General features: G+C 52.0%; 6 protein-coding genes and 1 non-coding gene across 7 annotated transcripts; 5 read left to right on the top strand and 2 right to left on the bottom strand.

Moving 5' to 3' along the window:
• Positions 1-917: 917 nt before the first annotated feature.
• Positions 918-1,108, top strand: COL26b_013875 (uncharacterized protein; the record flags this gene model as incomplete). The annotated part of the gene is made up of 1 exon (XM_053186462.1): positions 918-1,108. A coding segment is annotated over one exon (191 nt), but the record flags the coding sequence as incomplete, so codon positions are not given.
• A 15-nt stretch (positions 1,109-1,123) lies between these two features.
• COL26b_013876 (uncharacterized protein) lies at positions 1,124-1,633 on the top strand (the record flags this gene model as incomplete). Its single annotated transcript, XM_053186463.1, has 2 exons — positions 1,124-1,550; positions 1,602-1,633. 2 exons carry the CDS (start codon positions 1,124-1,126, stop codon positions 1,631-1,633), a joined length of 459 nt encoding a protein of 152 aa, XP_053029580.1.
• A 1,023-nt stretch (positions 1,634-2,656) lies between these two features.
• On the bottom strand, positions 2,657-4,477 carry COL26b_013877 (uncharacterized protein; the record flags this gene model as incomplete). Its single annotated transcript, XM_053186464.1, has 4 exons — positions 2,657-2,728; positions 2,788-3,324; positions 3,375-3,794; positions 3,848-4,477. The coding sequence occupies 4 exons, from the start codon at positions 4,475-4,477 to the stop codon at positions 2,657-2,659; spliced, it is 1,659 nt and encodes a 552-aa protein (XP_053029581.1).
• Positions 4,478-4,756: 279 nt separating this feature from the next.
• Positions 4,757-4,836, bottom strand: COL26b_013878. Its single transcript has one exon. It is a non-coding gene; the product is annotated as a tRNA-Glu (tRNA).
• A 1,075-nt stretch (positions 4,837-5,911) lies between these two features.
• On the top strand, positions 5,912-6,757 carry COL26b_013879 (uncharacterized protein; the record flags this gene model as incomplete). The annotated part of the gene is made up of 1 exon (XM_053186465.1): positions 5,912-6,757. One exon carries the CDS (start codon positions 5,912-5,914, stop codon positions 6,755-6,757), a length of 846 nt encoding a protein of 281 aa, XP_053029582.1.
• Positions 6,758-7,383: 626 nt separating this feature from the next.
• COL26b_013880 (uncharacterized protein) lies at positions 7,384-8,073 on the top strand (the record flags this gene model as incomplete). Its single annotated transcript, XM_053186466.1, has 1 exon — positions 7,384-8,073. One exon carries the CDS (start codon positions 7,384-7,386, stop codon positions 8,071-8,073), a length of 690 nt encoding a protein of 229 aa, XP_053029583.1.
• Positions 8,074-11,371: 3,298 nt separating this feature from the next.
• COL26b_013881 (uncharacterized protein) lies at positions 11,372-12,311 on the top strand (the record flags this gene model as incomplete). The annotated part of the gene is made up of 2 exons (XM_053186467.1): positions 11,372-11,378; positions 11,680-12,311. 2 exons carry the CDS (start codon positions 11,372-11,374, stop codon positions 12,309-12,311), a joined length of 639 nt encoding a protein of 212 aa, XP_053029584.1.
• Positions 12,312-13,137: the final 826 nt, after the last annotated feature.

Below are 13,137 nucleotides of genomic sequence, written 5' to 3' on the forward strand. Positions count from 1 at the left end.
CTGGTCCTGCAGTAGATCTATATAAACGATTGGCGTATATCCCTTGTAAGGCAATCCTGGCCTGTGTATGTAGATAACTGAGTAATGACTGTAAGCGGTGAGTTTCATATAAGCGAGGGGATCCCTAGTTCTGACAAGATCGCTGAGTTCCAAATTTATGGACACACAGCCAAGCAATGTATATCCGAGACCAAACACAGACCAAATTGCATCTTTTCAACCAGCCCGATTGAAAGTGCATTGGCCCAATCTTGACTGGTTGTCGACACCGATGACGTTGAGGCGACTTTTGTTTGCCCTTCAGCGGTGATGTTTCAATCGTAGAAATGAAAGGTTTTGTGGCCGACGCGACAAAAGAACTCCGATTTCCATTTACTGTTTTCTAATGCTGTTCATGGTCACTGTATGATATGCCCTTCCCATAACATTCTACCTTCCTACGAGAACTTGCCTTTACGGCATCATTGCTGGTGGTCTTGTATGCGAAGCCTTGGTGCATGCCTTGACCCACTTCTCCGGCGGTCGCCCGTTTGCTGGTGAAGTTCATGATTTGTTACTGTTTGCAAACCTGCATTGGAAGACGCCCATTGGCCAGAAGAGCATTTCAAGTCTAAGAATCATGGGAAGTTTCCAGATACTACTTTTCTGTGGAATCTGTGAACCTCAACAAGGCAGGAACCCCTGATTCTCCTGGCTTACGTGCGGTGCTCTTTCCGGTCGCCAAGGTCCACACCGAGCACCGGCAACCCACCCTCAAACACTTCACGGACCACCTCCAATTTTCAAAGTCATAGGTGCCTAATCTAGAATCCCCTGCTCCCCCCATATGGAACTTCGAACTAATTATACAACAGTTCAGAGAAGCCGCAAAAGGTCGAGAGAAGAAAAGATGTCTGATGATGACAGCATAAGTGCAGACACGGCCAAGGAAGACGAACCCGAACCCGTGCCCCGGCCCTTCTGGGAGTGCCTCAAGCCCGCCACCTCGACGATTGAGTGCGGAAAGGCCTTCAGCTTCGACCCGATTGGCGACCTGACCCTTAGAGTTGGCGAGGATGTAGTCGCCTACGAGTTCATCGTCTGCTCCCGAACACTCTCTCGGTGGTAACCAGTGTTCCGCACCATGCTGTTTGGTGGCTTCGCGGAGTCAAGGCCCGCCGATGCTGCGTGGAGCGCCAGCCTACCCGAGGACCTTCCCTCAGCCATGTTCCTTGTCCTGAGCATTATCCACGGCTGCTTCGAGCATGTGCCGACATCACTGAGTCAAATCGAACTGTGCCAAACGCTGGTAGCGACGGAGAAATACGATATGACCAAGATCGTGCGCCCATGGGCCACTGCCTGGTTTGCGCCTTACAAGAACATTTCCAAAGTTTCAGGCAACGAGATACTTCTATGGATCTCTTGGGAACTTGGATATGCGGACAACTTCTGCTGGCTTGCGAAAGACCTCCTTCTCAGCTCACCTGTCAATGGCAACGGGCAGCTAATTGGCCAAGACGGTGTCGTCCTCAGCACGTATAGCTATCTCGAACCACCCGAAATTCTCGGTAAGTGTCGTCGAAGTACTTTGACATCTTTCATCTGACTTTTGCATAGAGGAAGTCACCAGGAGAAGAAAGAGAATTGTTGATACCATGGTTGGATGCATCTACAAAACGCTGGAGGCGGCGTTCGGGGAACCGGAATGCCGAGGTCAGCCTCAGAAGCGCGAGTGTCCCAAATGCTACCGAACGTACGGAATAAACATGCAGGAATGTACTCATTGCTCAGCTGGACCATACGACCTCGGAAGGGTTGCTTTGAAGAAGTCGTCATTGACCTTGCCGCCACACATGTGCAAGGCCTTGGTATTCGGATCCCTCGCCAAGGAAATAAGCAAAATGTTGGGCCAAGACGTCGCGTTGATGAAGAAGCCAATACCTCACCTCCAGCAGAGCATAAACTATTTGCTGCTGATGATTGACTGCATGGAGGTCGATGTTCTCGCTGAGCACCAAGCGTGCAATCCGTTGCCAGCCACGCAGAAAGTAATCCGAGCAGTAGTGGAGTCAGTTACTTCCCCGGTCAAAAGCCTGCATTTGGAGTATCTGAAGGAGCAAGCAAAGAAGACAGGCGTTTGAGAGTTGGCAACAAATACTATGGATGGACGATGGAAATCGGATTTACGGAGCAGGGATTTGGCGAGGACAACGGCAACACCGAGGCTATGCGTCTCTGACGTCGTGGTCGTATGTTCAACTTAGACGTATCGATGGCCTAACATAATAAGCCCGCGTGGCTTCAAAGTCCCAGAGTTTTGCCTTAACAAAGTCCTCCTGTTGCTTCAGGTCTCCTTCTGGGCGGCACGTATGGTGTTCAAGATCAAGGGGAGGGGATCGCTCGTACTACACATGGGCATGGCGAGAACTCTCTTCATATTGATGTAATATACATAAGGTGAGCCTCCATCGACCCATACTGGCTCAGACTTGCCTTTACGGCGTCATTGCTGGTGGCCTTGTGTGTGAAGCCTGGGCGCATGCGTTCCAGCAAAGGGTTACTGCGATGCAGAAACGCACAGCGCTGGACGCATGGCTTCGGCGACCACCAGCTCGGAAGTATCTGTGGATCATCACAGCCAGCTTTCGGATGCACTCGCAACCTGGGTAGAACGTCAAGGAGCGATGAGCGTGGTGCCCTTGGTCTTGCCGCTTTCCATCTTGGCGGTTCTTGAACCGAATTGGATCTGACGAATGGTAAGCTGTCTGCCTGACTCCATCAACTCTCCATCAGGGAGGGACTTACAGCTCTCTTCTTCTCCCGAGCAACGGAAGCCATGCCGAGTGCCTCCGCCAGGAGCCTTAGAACCCTCTTCCCAGGCTCGATCTCTCCCTCCACCTCGCCGCGGCCGTAGTCGCACTTTTCCCACACCAGACACTCGATCGCCCACTTGACGAAGTCCTCATCCAGGTACGGGAACCGCACCTCGCGGCTCCAATGAGCCATGGCCCTGTCGTCGCGACCCAGGTTGCGTTTACCGAGGCGGCCGACGTCGAGCTTGAGCTCGTCTAGCAGGCCTGGGTAGCCTCTCCTCGAGAATGCCGTAGCATGTCGAACGTAGCCGCCGAAGAGCTCATCTGCTCCGAGGCCGGAGAGGAGTACTCTCACTGGCGTGGCGTAGTCGACCCCGGTGTCGGAGGGGTGACTTTGGGACTTGCCGATGCCCCGAGCGGCGAAGTAGAGCGCGTAAGCAATGGAAAGGTCCATCTCGGTGTTGTGGGGGTACATGAGGGAGATCACTTGGCTCCGGTGAGCGAGGACTTCTTGGTACGGAATGTCAACCTGCTCCGGGTTAGTGATTGAAAGCCCGAGGTGACGTGAAGGGCACTCACGGCAATGAATCTCCACCGGCGGTCCGGACAGACCGCAGCCAGCTCGGCAAACGACTTTCTGCCGGTGATTCTGTCGGGACAAGCCTCGTAAAGGTTGACGTTGGCGGCAGAGTTCTCAGCCTTTGACGCGAGACGCGGGTTCTCGAAGGCAACGTTGATGAGATCGATGCCTTGGTCTGGCGGCAGCAGGTCACTTGCCATGCGCGCCAGGACTGTACAGTCCAGGCCACCCGAAAAGAGTACAGAGATTCGCGTGTCGTTTCCTGCATCATGGGCTGGCGGCTCTGGTACGTTCAAGACACGCAGCTTGAGCGATTCAGTCAGCTGATCTCGCAGCGCCTGGACCGACGATGAGGTCGTAGTGAGCGGCGGGACGTCTGATGGCGGTATTGTAGTGTTGAAGACACCAATGTTGAGGACCTATCATCGTAAGTAGCAAAACGAGACCAATCCCGCGACGATCCACGACTTACCGTACCCTCTTCCTCATTAGACCAAGACCGAGGTGTCAAGGGAACATTCGGATCGATGTCAAATGACGCAAGGTCATCCACGTAGATGCCGTCCGCCTCGACTTCTGACCACTCCAGCGACGTGCTCTCCGCGATGCTAGACAGCCTCAGTCCATCCTTCCGATTGAGTAGCAAGGACCGTCTTCCCAAACGGTCGCGACCAAAGTAGAGCCGAGATGACGACGCGTCGTAATAGACGAACGCGAATGGCCCTTCTATCGTGCGGAGCGCGTCCAGCACTGCATCTTCGCCCGCGGCACGGCTACTGGCCGCTACCAGCAGGGCGAAGACGGCCTCGCCATCGTTGCCTTCAACGGGCTTGCCTCCAATCTTCCAGGCCTCGCCGTTCCAGCAGAGCACCGAGCCCGACGACGCGTCGCGAAACGGTTGCTTGGTGACATGGTCACCGCGCAAAGCTAGGACCGTTGATGTGAAGGTCAAATGCAGGGGTTGCGCGTTGGCGCCAGAGGGTACTGCTTGGGTGCGAACTTCACCAAGATGGTCCGGACCGCGATCACAAAGACAGGTGCGAATATTTGTGGGAAGCGATTGAGCGTCATCACGCGAGATGACGAAATGAATACCGCACATGTTAGATCGCGTGTGGAAGAAACTTCCACGGGATGTTCCAGCGGAGCATTGCACAAATTATTGCACCACAGGAGCGAAAAGTGCAGGGCATGCGCCACACTCACACTGCAGCATCTGTCTCCACTCCAGTGCATGGACCACATAGCATTCACCAGCCACCCGGCAGCCACGCCCTGACGATGCCGGTCGCGGCTGGCTGAGTGCCATCGTGAGCATCACAAAAACACAGCAAACAATTCTGCAAAGAGTTTTAACATGTTGCAGATCGGAAAAAAGTACTTCCGAGACGGGGAATTGAACCCCGAGCCTGACGGTAATCGCTTGAGAGCGTCAAATGTTGACCATTACACCATCTCGGATGGTTGTTGATTGAGGTGCAAGACTAGCTCATCAAGGATGCAGGCTGTCGATCAGCGGAGCGAATACCGTGAGGGCTCATCTGATTCAGCGGGGGTGGCCCGTCTACGCCAAACCACATTGTTGGAAAAGCTACATGGTGCTTGATCAACCTTTCACGTCGAGGATTTGAGGTCTGGAGAACCTTTAGCCCTGATAAAAGAGGCCATGGGTGGCAAGGAACTCCGCGTTTGCTGCGGCTAGTTTCCCGAGTATGTGAGGGCTGCCTCACCCGGCTAATAGTCAAACAACCGGAGCTACGATATCTCTTTGCGCCGTGCAAACGCCAGTGATGTGTGCTTTGTAGACCGAGCCGTTGAATCGAAGTCAGTGCACCGATTTTCCCTCTGGTACTCCTCCTATCATCCGTCATCAGCTTACGCCTTATGTTGCCCCGGATGGCGCAGCGGATGACGGGAGCGAGCGGGGCGCCATGATGAACCGCGTCGACAGAGCGGGCAGATGACCAGTCTTTTCCGGGGAGATCTGGGGAAACCCCCCATTTGAGTTATGCAATTGGAACACGAGCCGCGAAGACCCAAACTTGGCGGTCATGGTCAGCCCAGCGTTGGCCGACAACATCACGCCACTCCCCAGACCACTCCCATCAGGCGACAGTGCCATCATCATCGGGCGAGCGCAACGGCTCTGCCATTGACATAAAATGGCCACTTTTCCCCCGGAATCGAAATCGACGCTAAGACAGCACCATCGACAATGGCTTCAAGAAGGACATGCCAACAGCTATGGCGCATTCAGCCCACCACAAGCGCTCTCATAAACCGAAGCATCACAAAGCCCGCGGCAATCGGCAGACTTCTGCCTGCGGCGACAGCAACTCTCCTCCCGAAAACCCGACTTACAATTCAATGCCGGCAATCAAATTTCTCCTCATTTCAACATCAAACTCGCCCATACTCAAGCCATTCTCCTGAAACGACAGAGCATCCGATCCCGAAATGGACGCCGCCAAAGGACCCCACTTCTCGGCCCGTAGTGGTTCTCGGCGCGGGGGTCCTTGGCCGCCGACTGGCGGTAATGTGGGCCTCGACTGGTCGGCCCGTCATTTTGCAGGACATCAATGAGAAGGCGCTCTCGTCTGCCGTTGTCTATGTCGGCGATGCCCTGACGACTGTCTGCGCGGTCCGCGAGTCACATCCCGGCCGCGTCACGACGAGCACTGTCCTCGAGGAGTCTTGCGGCGCCAACCCCTGGATGGTCATCGAAGCACTGCCTGAAGACCCCGAGATCAAGCGCGAGATGCTTGGAAAGGTCGACTCGCTCGTGCCAGAAGACTGCATCATCGCCTCCAACAGCTCAACATGGCCGACATCGGCATTGCGAACGTTGATCTCCCGCCCGGAACGTCTCCTCAACACGCATTATCATCTTCCACCACGTAACACCTACGTGGAGCTGATGACCTGCGGAGCCACCGACAAGGACCTCATGCCCTTCTTGAAAGAGCAGATGCGGAGCGTAGGCTTCAACCCGCTTGCGTTGCCCCATGAGTCCGTCGGCTTTGTCTTCAACCGCATCTGGTCTGCAGTCAAGTCAGACACCCTGCGAGTCTTACAGGCAGAGCTGGCTTCGCCCCGAGACATTGACGCGCTATTCCGAGACTTCTTCCACGCCGAGAAGGGACCTTGCGAGAAGATGGACGAGGTTGGTCTAGACACGGTCTGGCAGGTGGAGCGGAACAGGGTGAACATGGGCGTCGTGGATCCGAAGAAGGCGGGGTACACGGACTGGCTGGAGGAGAACTACATCTCAAGAGGAAGACTGGGAGAGAAGACCGGAGACGGACTCTGCTCTGCGGAAGAAAGAAGGTTGTTGGCCCAAAAAAGAGCGTTGGCAAGGAAGTCTTATCTGAAGTTGCGCTAACGAGTTCATCTATGTCTTTCTAGGTTGCTTTGGAAGGAGTTGGAATCCATGAAGGAGGGTGACAATGGCGCTTAGGCAGTCGGTATCATAATGCAAGCTTCCTTTGATCTAAACTATCCCATTATTATATGGTCTTGAAATATGACTATCGTCCACGTTGTTAGGCTATCATGTTTGAGGACACTTGTATATTCCTATGAGCTGCTTGTGATTTAGGGGAGAATGATCTAGATGATTCAGCATGTTGTCTTCATCAGTAGGGGATGTCATAAGCGCAGCTTCTGCCCGCGAAGAACTCTTGAAGAAGTTCTCCTTCTGACGTGATCGGAACTTGTGTCATCGGCGGATCAACCTTACATCGTCAACACGAGATGGCCGACAGAAAGAAGAGGTGCACAGGATCCCCTCGGACGGATGCAGTCGCCGAGTTCTTATCTGCACAGGAAGCCACCGCAGCGCTCCAATCCGAATGCCTTTGGCTGCTTCTTACTTATGAATCGATCCGCCTCAGAGATGAAGGATTGCAAGTTGACGGAACGCAGCCGCAAGCGTCAGACACCCTCGACGACCAGGGGATCCTCACTACAACATCATCAGCTGCAGATGATGAGGCAGATAGCCACACCATGCATGACGATGCCGCCTTCATCTCGCCCCCCTCTGCGGCTTTGGCGTTCAAGGGCGCGAGCTGGGACTGCCTTGGAGATGCAACGAAGTCCCTTTCTTGTGGCAAGGCCTTCTACTTCGATTCCCGTGGCGACTTGGTTCTGAAGGTGGGCGAAGCCTTTCACGAAGGCGGACGCGACTTCGTCGTCTGTTCGAGGACTGTTGCGCGATGGTCCAAGGTCTTCAACGCCATGTTCTTCGGCGGTTTCGCGGAGTCTATCTCTTCAGCTCGCGACGGTACGTGGACAGTTGCACTGCCTGAGGACAGGGCGGCTCCCCTCTTTCTCATCCTGGCCATCATTCATGGCACTCACCAGCCCATACCGATGGGTTTGGGACGCGATGAGCTCTTTGACCTCTTGATAGTGACAGAGAAGTACGACATGACACATGTTCTTCGACCGTGGGCTTCTCAGTGGGTTCAGAATTTGCCCCTCGATAACTACGAGAACACTACGGGCCAATACCGCGACGTGTGGATTGCCTGGGAGCTAGGTTGCGAAGCTAGCTTTTGCAAGATGCTCAATGACATCTTGTGGGACTGTCGCGTGGACGATGCTGGTCAGCTCATTAACGTCCACGGTGTGCCTCTGAGCACAATTCCATGCCTGGAGCCCTCCAGCATTCTTGGTATGAAGCCCATCGGCTAATGTTCCTGTCCGCCGAACTACTACCATTATTCCTTTTTGATTCACAGACTGATCAGGATTTACAGAGAACATTTCTTTCAAGCGAGCAGAACTCATAGAGAGGCTGATCAACTGTCTCCGCCGAGCAATGAAGACCTCCCTTACAATGAGTCGCTGTCAGGAAGAACTTGCAGAGATACGCCATTGCAATTGCTCTGACGTTAACTTCGAGAATCGATCCGCCTTCATAACAAAAGAGGACTGCGACGACCTATTTCTTGGCAGAATTATGCGCCGTATTCGAGAAATGGGATTGGAGGAGTTCGTTCTGCCGCGCGCCACCTTCTCTTCGTATCTTGGAAGTATTCATGATCTATCGGATTTGATCCTACTCGAAGAGGTTAACGGACACGTTGAGGGCCACGATAGTTGTGACCTCTGGATTGTTGTCCAAATAGAAGTTAAGGAGATGGTCGACAACTTGTCGTCCCCAGTCACGGAGACGCACCTTGAATACCTGCGAAACCAGGCCAAGAAGACAGGTGTGTAGATAGACCAGACTGCGTTCAAGAAAGAAGAGTTGATAGACACGGTTTGTGGCTATACGGAAAAAAGAATAAGAACGTATTGGCTATGCCTTTTGAGAATTATGTTCGGTCAGCTGCTTTCGCTGCAGGCGGGCTTTGTTTTGCTCCGACACTAAGTAAATTACCGACGATTACACAGGTAAAATGCCTCCTCAATTTCTATAGCTACTAGTGGGTGTCATTCTGGGACTGTATGGATAGAAACGGGCTGTAGGTATGACCCATTCGTGGCACTGAACAAGGAGGGCGCTAGTTAGTACAGTTTACGCGGGAGAAGATGGCAGTATTTTCTCCCTCCAAAAACAACTACTTCCTAATTGACTTGCTGTCTGAGATTCACTATTCTGTCTTCGGTCTTCTTGTTTCGTCTTCGTTGTCGTCTACACGCGTTGTTGAGTGAGAATATTTAAATCGGAACTCATTACCTATCGCTTCAACCGACGTATTTTTCGTTTTATGATCACAGCATTCATTTGAAAGTGAAGAATAGAATTAGCATGCTGGGATGATCACCTAGGGTAGCGCAAATATCATTGGGTGGATGAGGTGTACCTCATTGTGGCCTGTCCAAAACGCCGAGTTCTAGGACTGCACGTCGCGGCTGCATTGCCTCCCAGCTGGAATGGTAGTATAGTGCATGCATGTTACCCATAAGAACAAAACTCGATTAATCGTGGTCTAATTCACTGGTTGCCGTATTCTCGATTTCAAAGCTTGATCTTCGATGGTAGGCCTCCTGCATTAGTTCGAACCCCAGCAAACTTTGGAATGACTGATTGGCCACGAACCCAAGCCCTGCCATTCCTTACCCGTCGTATAGCAAGGGTGCTCAACAGCACGGCTATAAAGAGTCACAAAAAGCCGTCGTAATACGTTCATTCAAATCTACCACATGGTTCACGCGGCGCGTCTCTCGAACTTTACTCAGTCGGTATCCTGCTGCCCTCATACAACCAAGTGCAACATCATGAGCCAAGTCCACGATCCATGGGATGGCCTTTTTGATTCACCATCAGCGTCTACGAGAGAGAAGAAGGGGGAAAAGACTTCGAGCCTGTAAGTATTTCTGAAGGCTCATAAATGAGGAAACGTTGACGAAGTTGCGCCGTCTGATACCCACCACAAAACTCCGGCTATTTTGAAGACCCAGATGTCTGGGAATGTATCAAACCGGCAATGGAAACATTAGCTGGCGGAAACATTTTCTACTTTGATTCGCGTGGCGACTTGACTCTCAAGGCTGGAGGCGTTAGTAATGAGAAGCTGCGGGTGTACGAATTTGTTGTGTGCTCCAGGTCCCTTGCACGATGGTCATCCGTCTTCCGTGCGATGCTGTTCACTGGTTTCGCGGAGTCGAGGCCCAGGGATAAGGCTCCATGGACAGTTGAGATGCCGGAGGATTCCGTTTCTCCCGTCTTCCTGGTTTTGAGTATTGTGCATGGACACTTCCAACACATACCCAAGAGCCTTCAGCAAGACCAACTCTACCAGTTACTAGTGGTGACTGAGAAATACGACATGACGCAGACTCTAAGTCCATGGGCTTCAACATGGTTCCAACCATACGCTGCCACGAAAACATCAGTAACCGAGGGCAAGGAGGTTGTTATGTGGATTTCGTGGGAACTTGGTCATGAAGGAACCTTTCGAACTTACGCGAAGAACCTATTGCTCAAATCGAAAATCAACGATGCGGGAGAGCTGATCGACAAACACAACATTGCCCTCAACACTTACACATTCCTTGAGCCACCGGGAATCATTGGTACGCCGTTTTTCTGCTCATTTGTTATGTTGATGAGTGCTGATGTGTGATGGCATCAGAGAGAATCTCTTCGACCAGAGCAACGGTCATTCATAAAATGACGGAAATACTCTATCTATGGTGCCATCTGGGATGCCTTGAAGAATGGAAAGTGTCAAAGCCAAGCGGACGCTTGGGGCCACTTCCACTCTTCAAGATCGTCGGATAAATGCATAAGGCTAGTTCTTGGATCCCTCATTCAGCAAGTTCACAAAATTGGCTTGCAGGATGTGGCGCTCTTGCAAACTGCCACACCCAAGTATTCTGGAAGCATCAACGACCTCTTATCGGCAGTTCAAACAATCGACTTTTCAACCGACCCATCGGGGCACACTTCTTGCAACCCATTGCAAAACATTAAGGAGAAGGTCGCTAGTCTCGTGGCCAAGATTGAATCCCCGGTAACTGACAACCATTTGGAGTACTTGCGAACCCAAGCGAAGAAAACTGGTGTCTGACGTTGTTTCGCAGAGGCGTCCAAGCAGTATTCGCTGAGATTGTAGGTTTCTGAGGGTTTTATCCGAGAGAGAATACTTTCTTTGGATCCGCGAAGCGCTGGGCTATTGGTTCCTGACGACGGCAAACCTCCCAGCATCGGGATTCAAACGCAATTGAGTGCGCAGGTAACATTGATCAATGTTCTCATACATCAGTGAAGAATAACAAAGAATGGAAATTTGAGCATCCTTTGCCAGAGCATTGATACGAAAAAGTGAAGGCGCTCCAGCTCGGAAGTTGCTTTGTGGGTAGTAGCTACCGCACAAGCTAATGAATGACATGGGCAAGATGGCAGTCGTTCACGTACTGGCTCCTTCCTCAGCATTGCCGGGGCCACCATCTACCATGTTCATTAATATCATCCACCTCAACTTCCATCTTTCAACTCTTCAAATTCCACTACCATAACACAACACGTTTTCCCACGACTATGGACAGTACGAGTCTTGTTAGACAGAGCCATCATAGAGAGCCGCTGGAAGCCAAGGTTCGTCAACGTCCCATGCGACGTCCAATCTAGGCTGACACAAGCTACAGATAGGTGGCCATAGAGGTTGCTCCCTGAAGCCCAGGCCATCCTGGCCCTCGAATCCTTTCCCGTGAGATTTATACGGCCGTCAACAAGGTGCGCCTCCAGGCGGCGAACTGCGAAAAAGAAAAGTTAGAAGGGAAGAAAGAAGGTCATGATCATGGCATCCAAGAGTTCCGACGTAGACCAAAATAGCAATCACAGCACAGACGGCATGTGGAAGTTCCTGAAGCAGAAAGCTGTCTTACCGACCGCAGAGATCTTCTCGGAGTACGAGGGAAATTTGACGCTGGTTGTAGGAGCACCGCCACGGCCTGATAACCAATCCGGCCAGGACACCCTGTTTGTCCCAACCAAGCAAGAAAGCCGGAGATTCCGAGTCGATTCAAAGACCATGGCCACAGTTTCGGATGTTTCCGATTGCATGCTCTTCGGCGGCTTCGCCGAGTCAAAGCCTGTAGCAAAACCCTGGGTCGTAAGCCTGCCTGACGATAACCCTTGGGCCATGTTCTTCATTGTTGCGACCGCCCATGGATACTCCAGCTACATACCGGATTGCCTTGGCACCGATGAACTTCGAATTGTCTTACATCTAATAGACAAGTACGCCGTGAAGCCCATTCTGGCCGGTTGGCTGCAGAAATGGATCTCCGAATGTCCCGACCACCAGTCTCTGTCCCAAGATGTTGCCTGGCTCATTGGCCATGAAAAGATCTTCACTGATCACGTCAAGGCGAGTTGCGAGAATGCTCGCATTGACGTACGAGGAGACCTCACCAACCAATCGTCGCTTGCACTATGCTATTACGCTAGTCTTGAGGGCTTTGATCAAGAAGGTTAATGGATTCTTGACAAGCCCTATGCGTGCTCCAGGCTGACATCCTTTGTAGAGTCCATCACGCGTACCAGAGGGCTGTTCATTTCCCACCTGATTCGATATCTAAATGTAACACTCGGTTCGTCTCGAGTCAGAAATCTGTGCGAACGCCAGGACAAGTCGTGCGACGCGATGGTGTTAGGATCTTTGATAGAGGCCTGCGACGACGCCGATATCACACACTGTGTCGCATCTTTGATGGCTATACGAAGACTCCGAGTGGTTGGAGAACCTCGATTCTTAGGAAGCGTGAAGGAGCTCATTGGCATCATTAAGACGATATCCAAGTCGATTGTGTCGACACATATACCCAGTTGCAACCCGTTCCACGGCATTGACAAATTCGCTGGGGGCGTTTGGCACAAAATTGGCTCACCCTTGAACCCAGAGACTCAAGATCGCCTCCGAAAGAATGCACTGGTCAGTGGATTAACAATCTGAAAGCGGTGGAATGACCAGAAGGGTGACTGGGGCTGTGGTCGAACTTGGGGGCGGACAGCCTGTCGAGAACAAGGTAGCATGTAGCAGCTTCGGTTATGATGTATTATTAGCTTGTAGGCCACTGGGCCAAATCTGAATGATTGAATACGAGAGCAAGGTCGGTACTTCTAGGAGCTAGCTCTAACTATTAGAACCTGCTGGGTTTAATCAAAGGGCTTTTTGCAACTTTGATGGGAGGCTACAAAGATTGCGACGAGTGCGTGTTCACCATCGGATTTCTTGATATTCCCTACGCAGTGTGCTTCAGGACAGGTTTTCAAATTTTTGTTTTGTTGGAAACTCACTGAAG

Source organism: Colletotrichum chrysophilum (genome assembly GCF_026319265.1).
Source record: "Colletotrichum chrysophilum strain AFK26 chromosome Unknown scaffold_264, whole genome shotgun sequence".
Classification (NCBI taxonomy): Eukaryota; Fungi; Ascomycota; class Sordariomycetes; order Glomerellales; family Glomerellaceae; genus Colletotrichum; species Colletotrichum chrysophilum.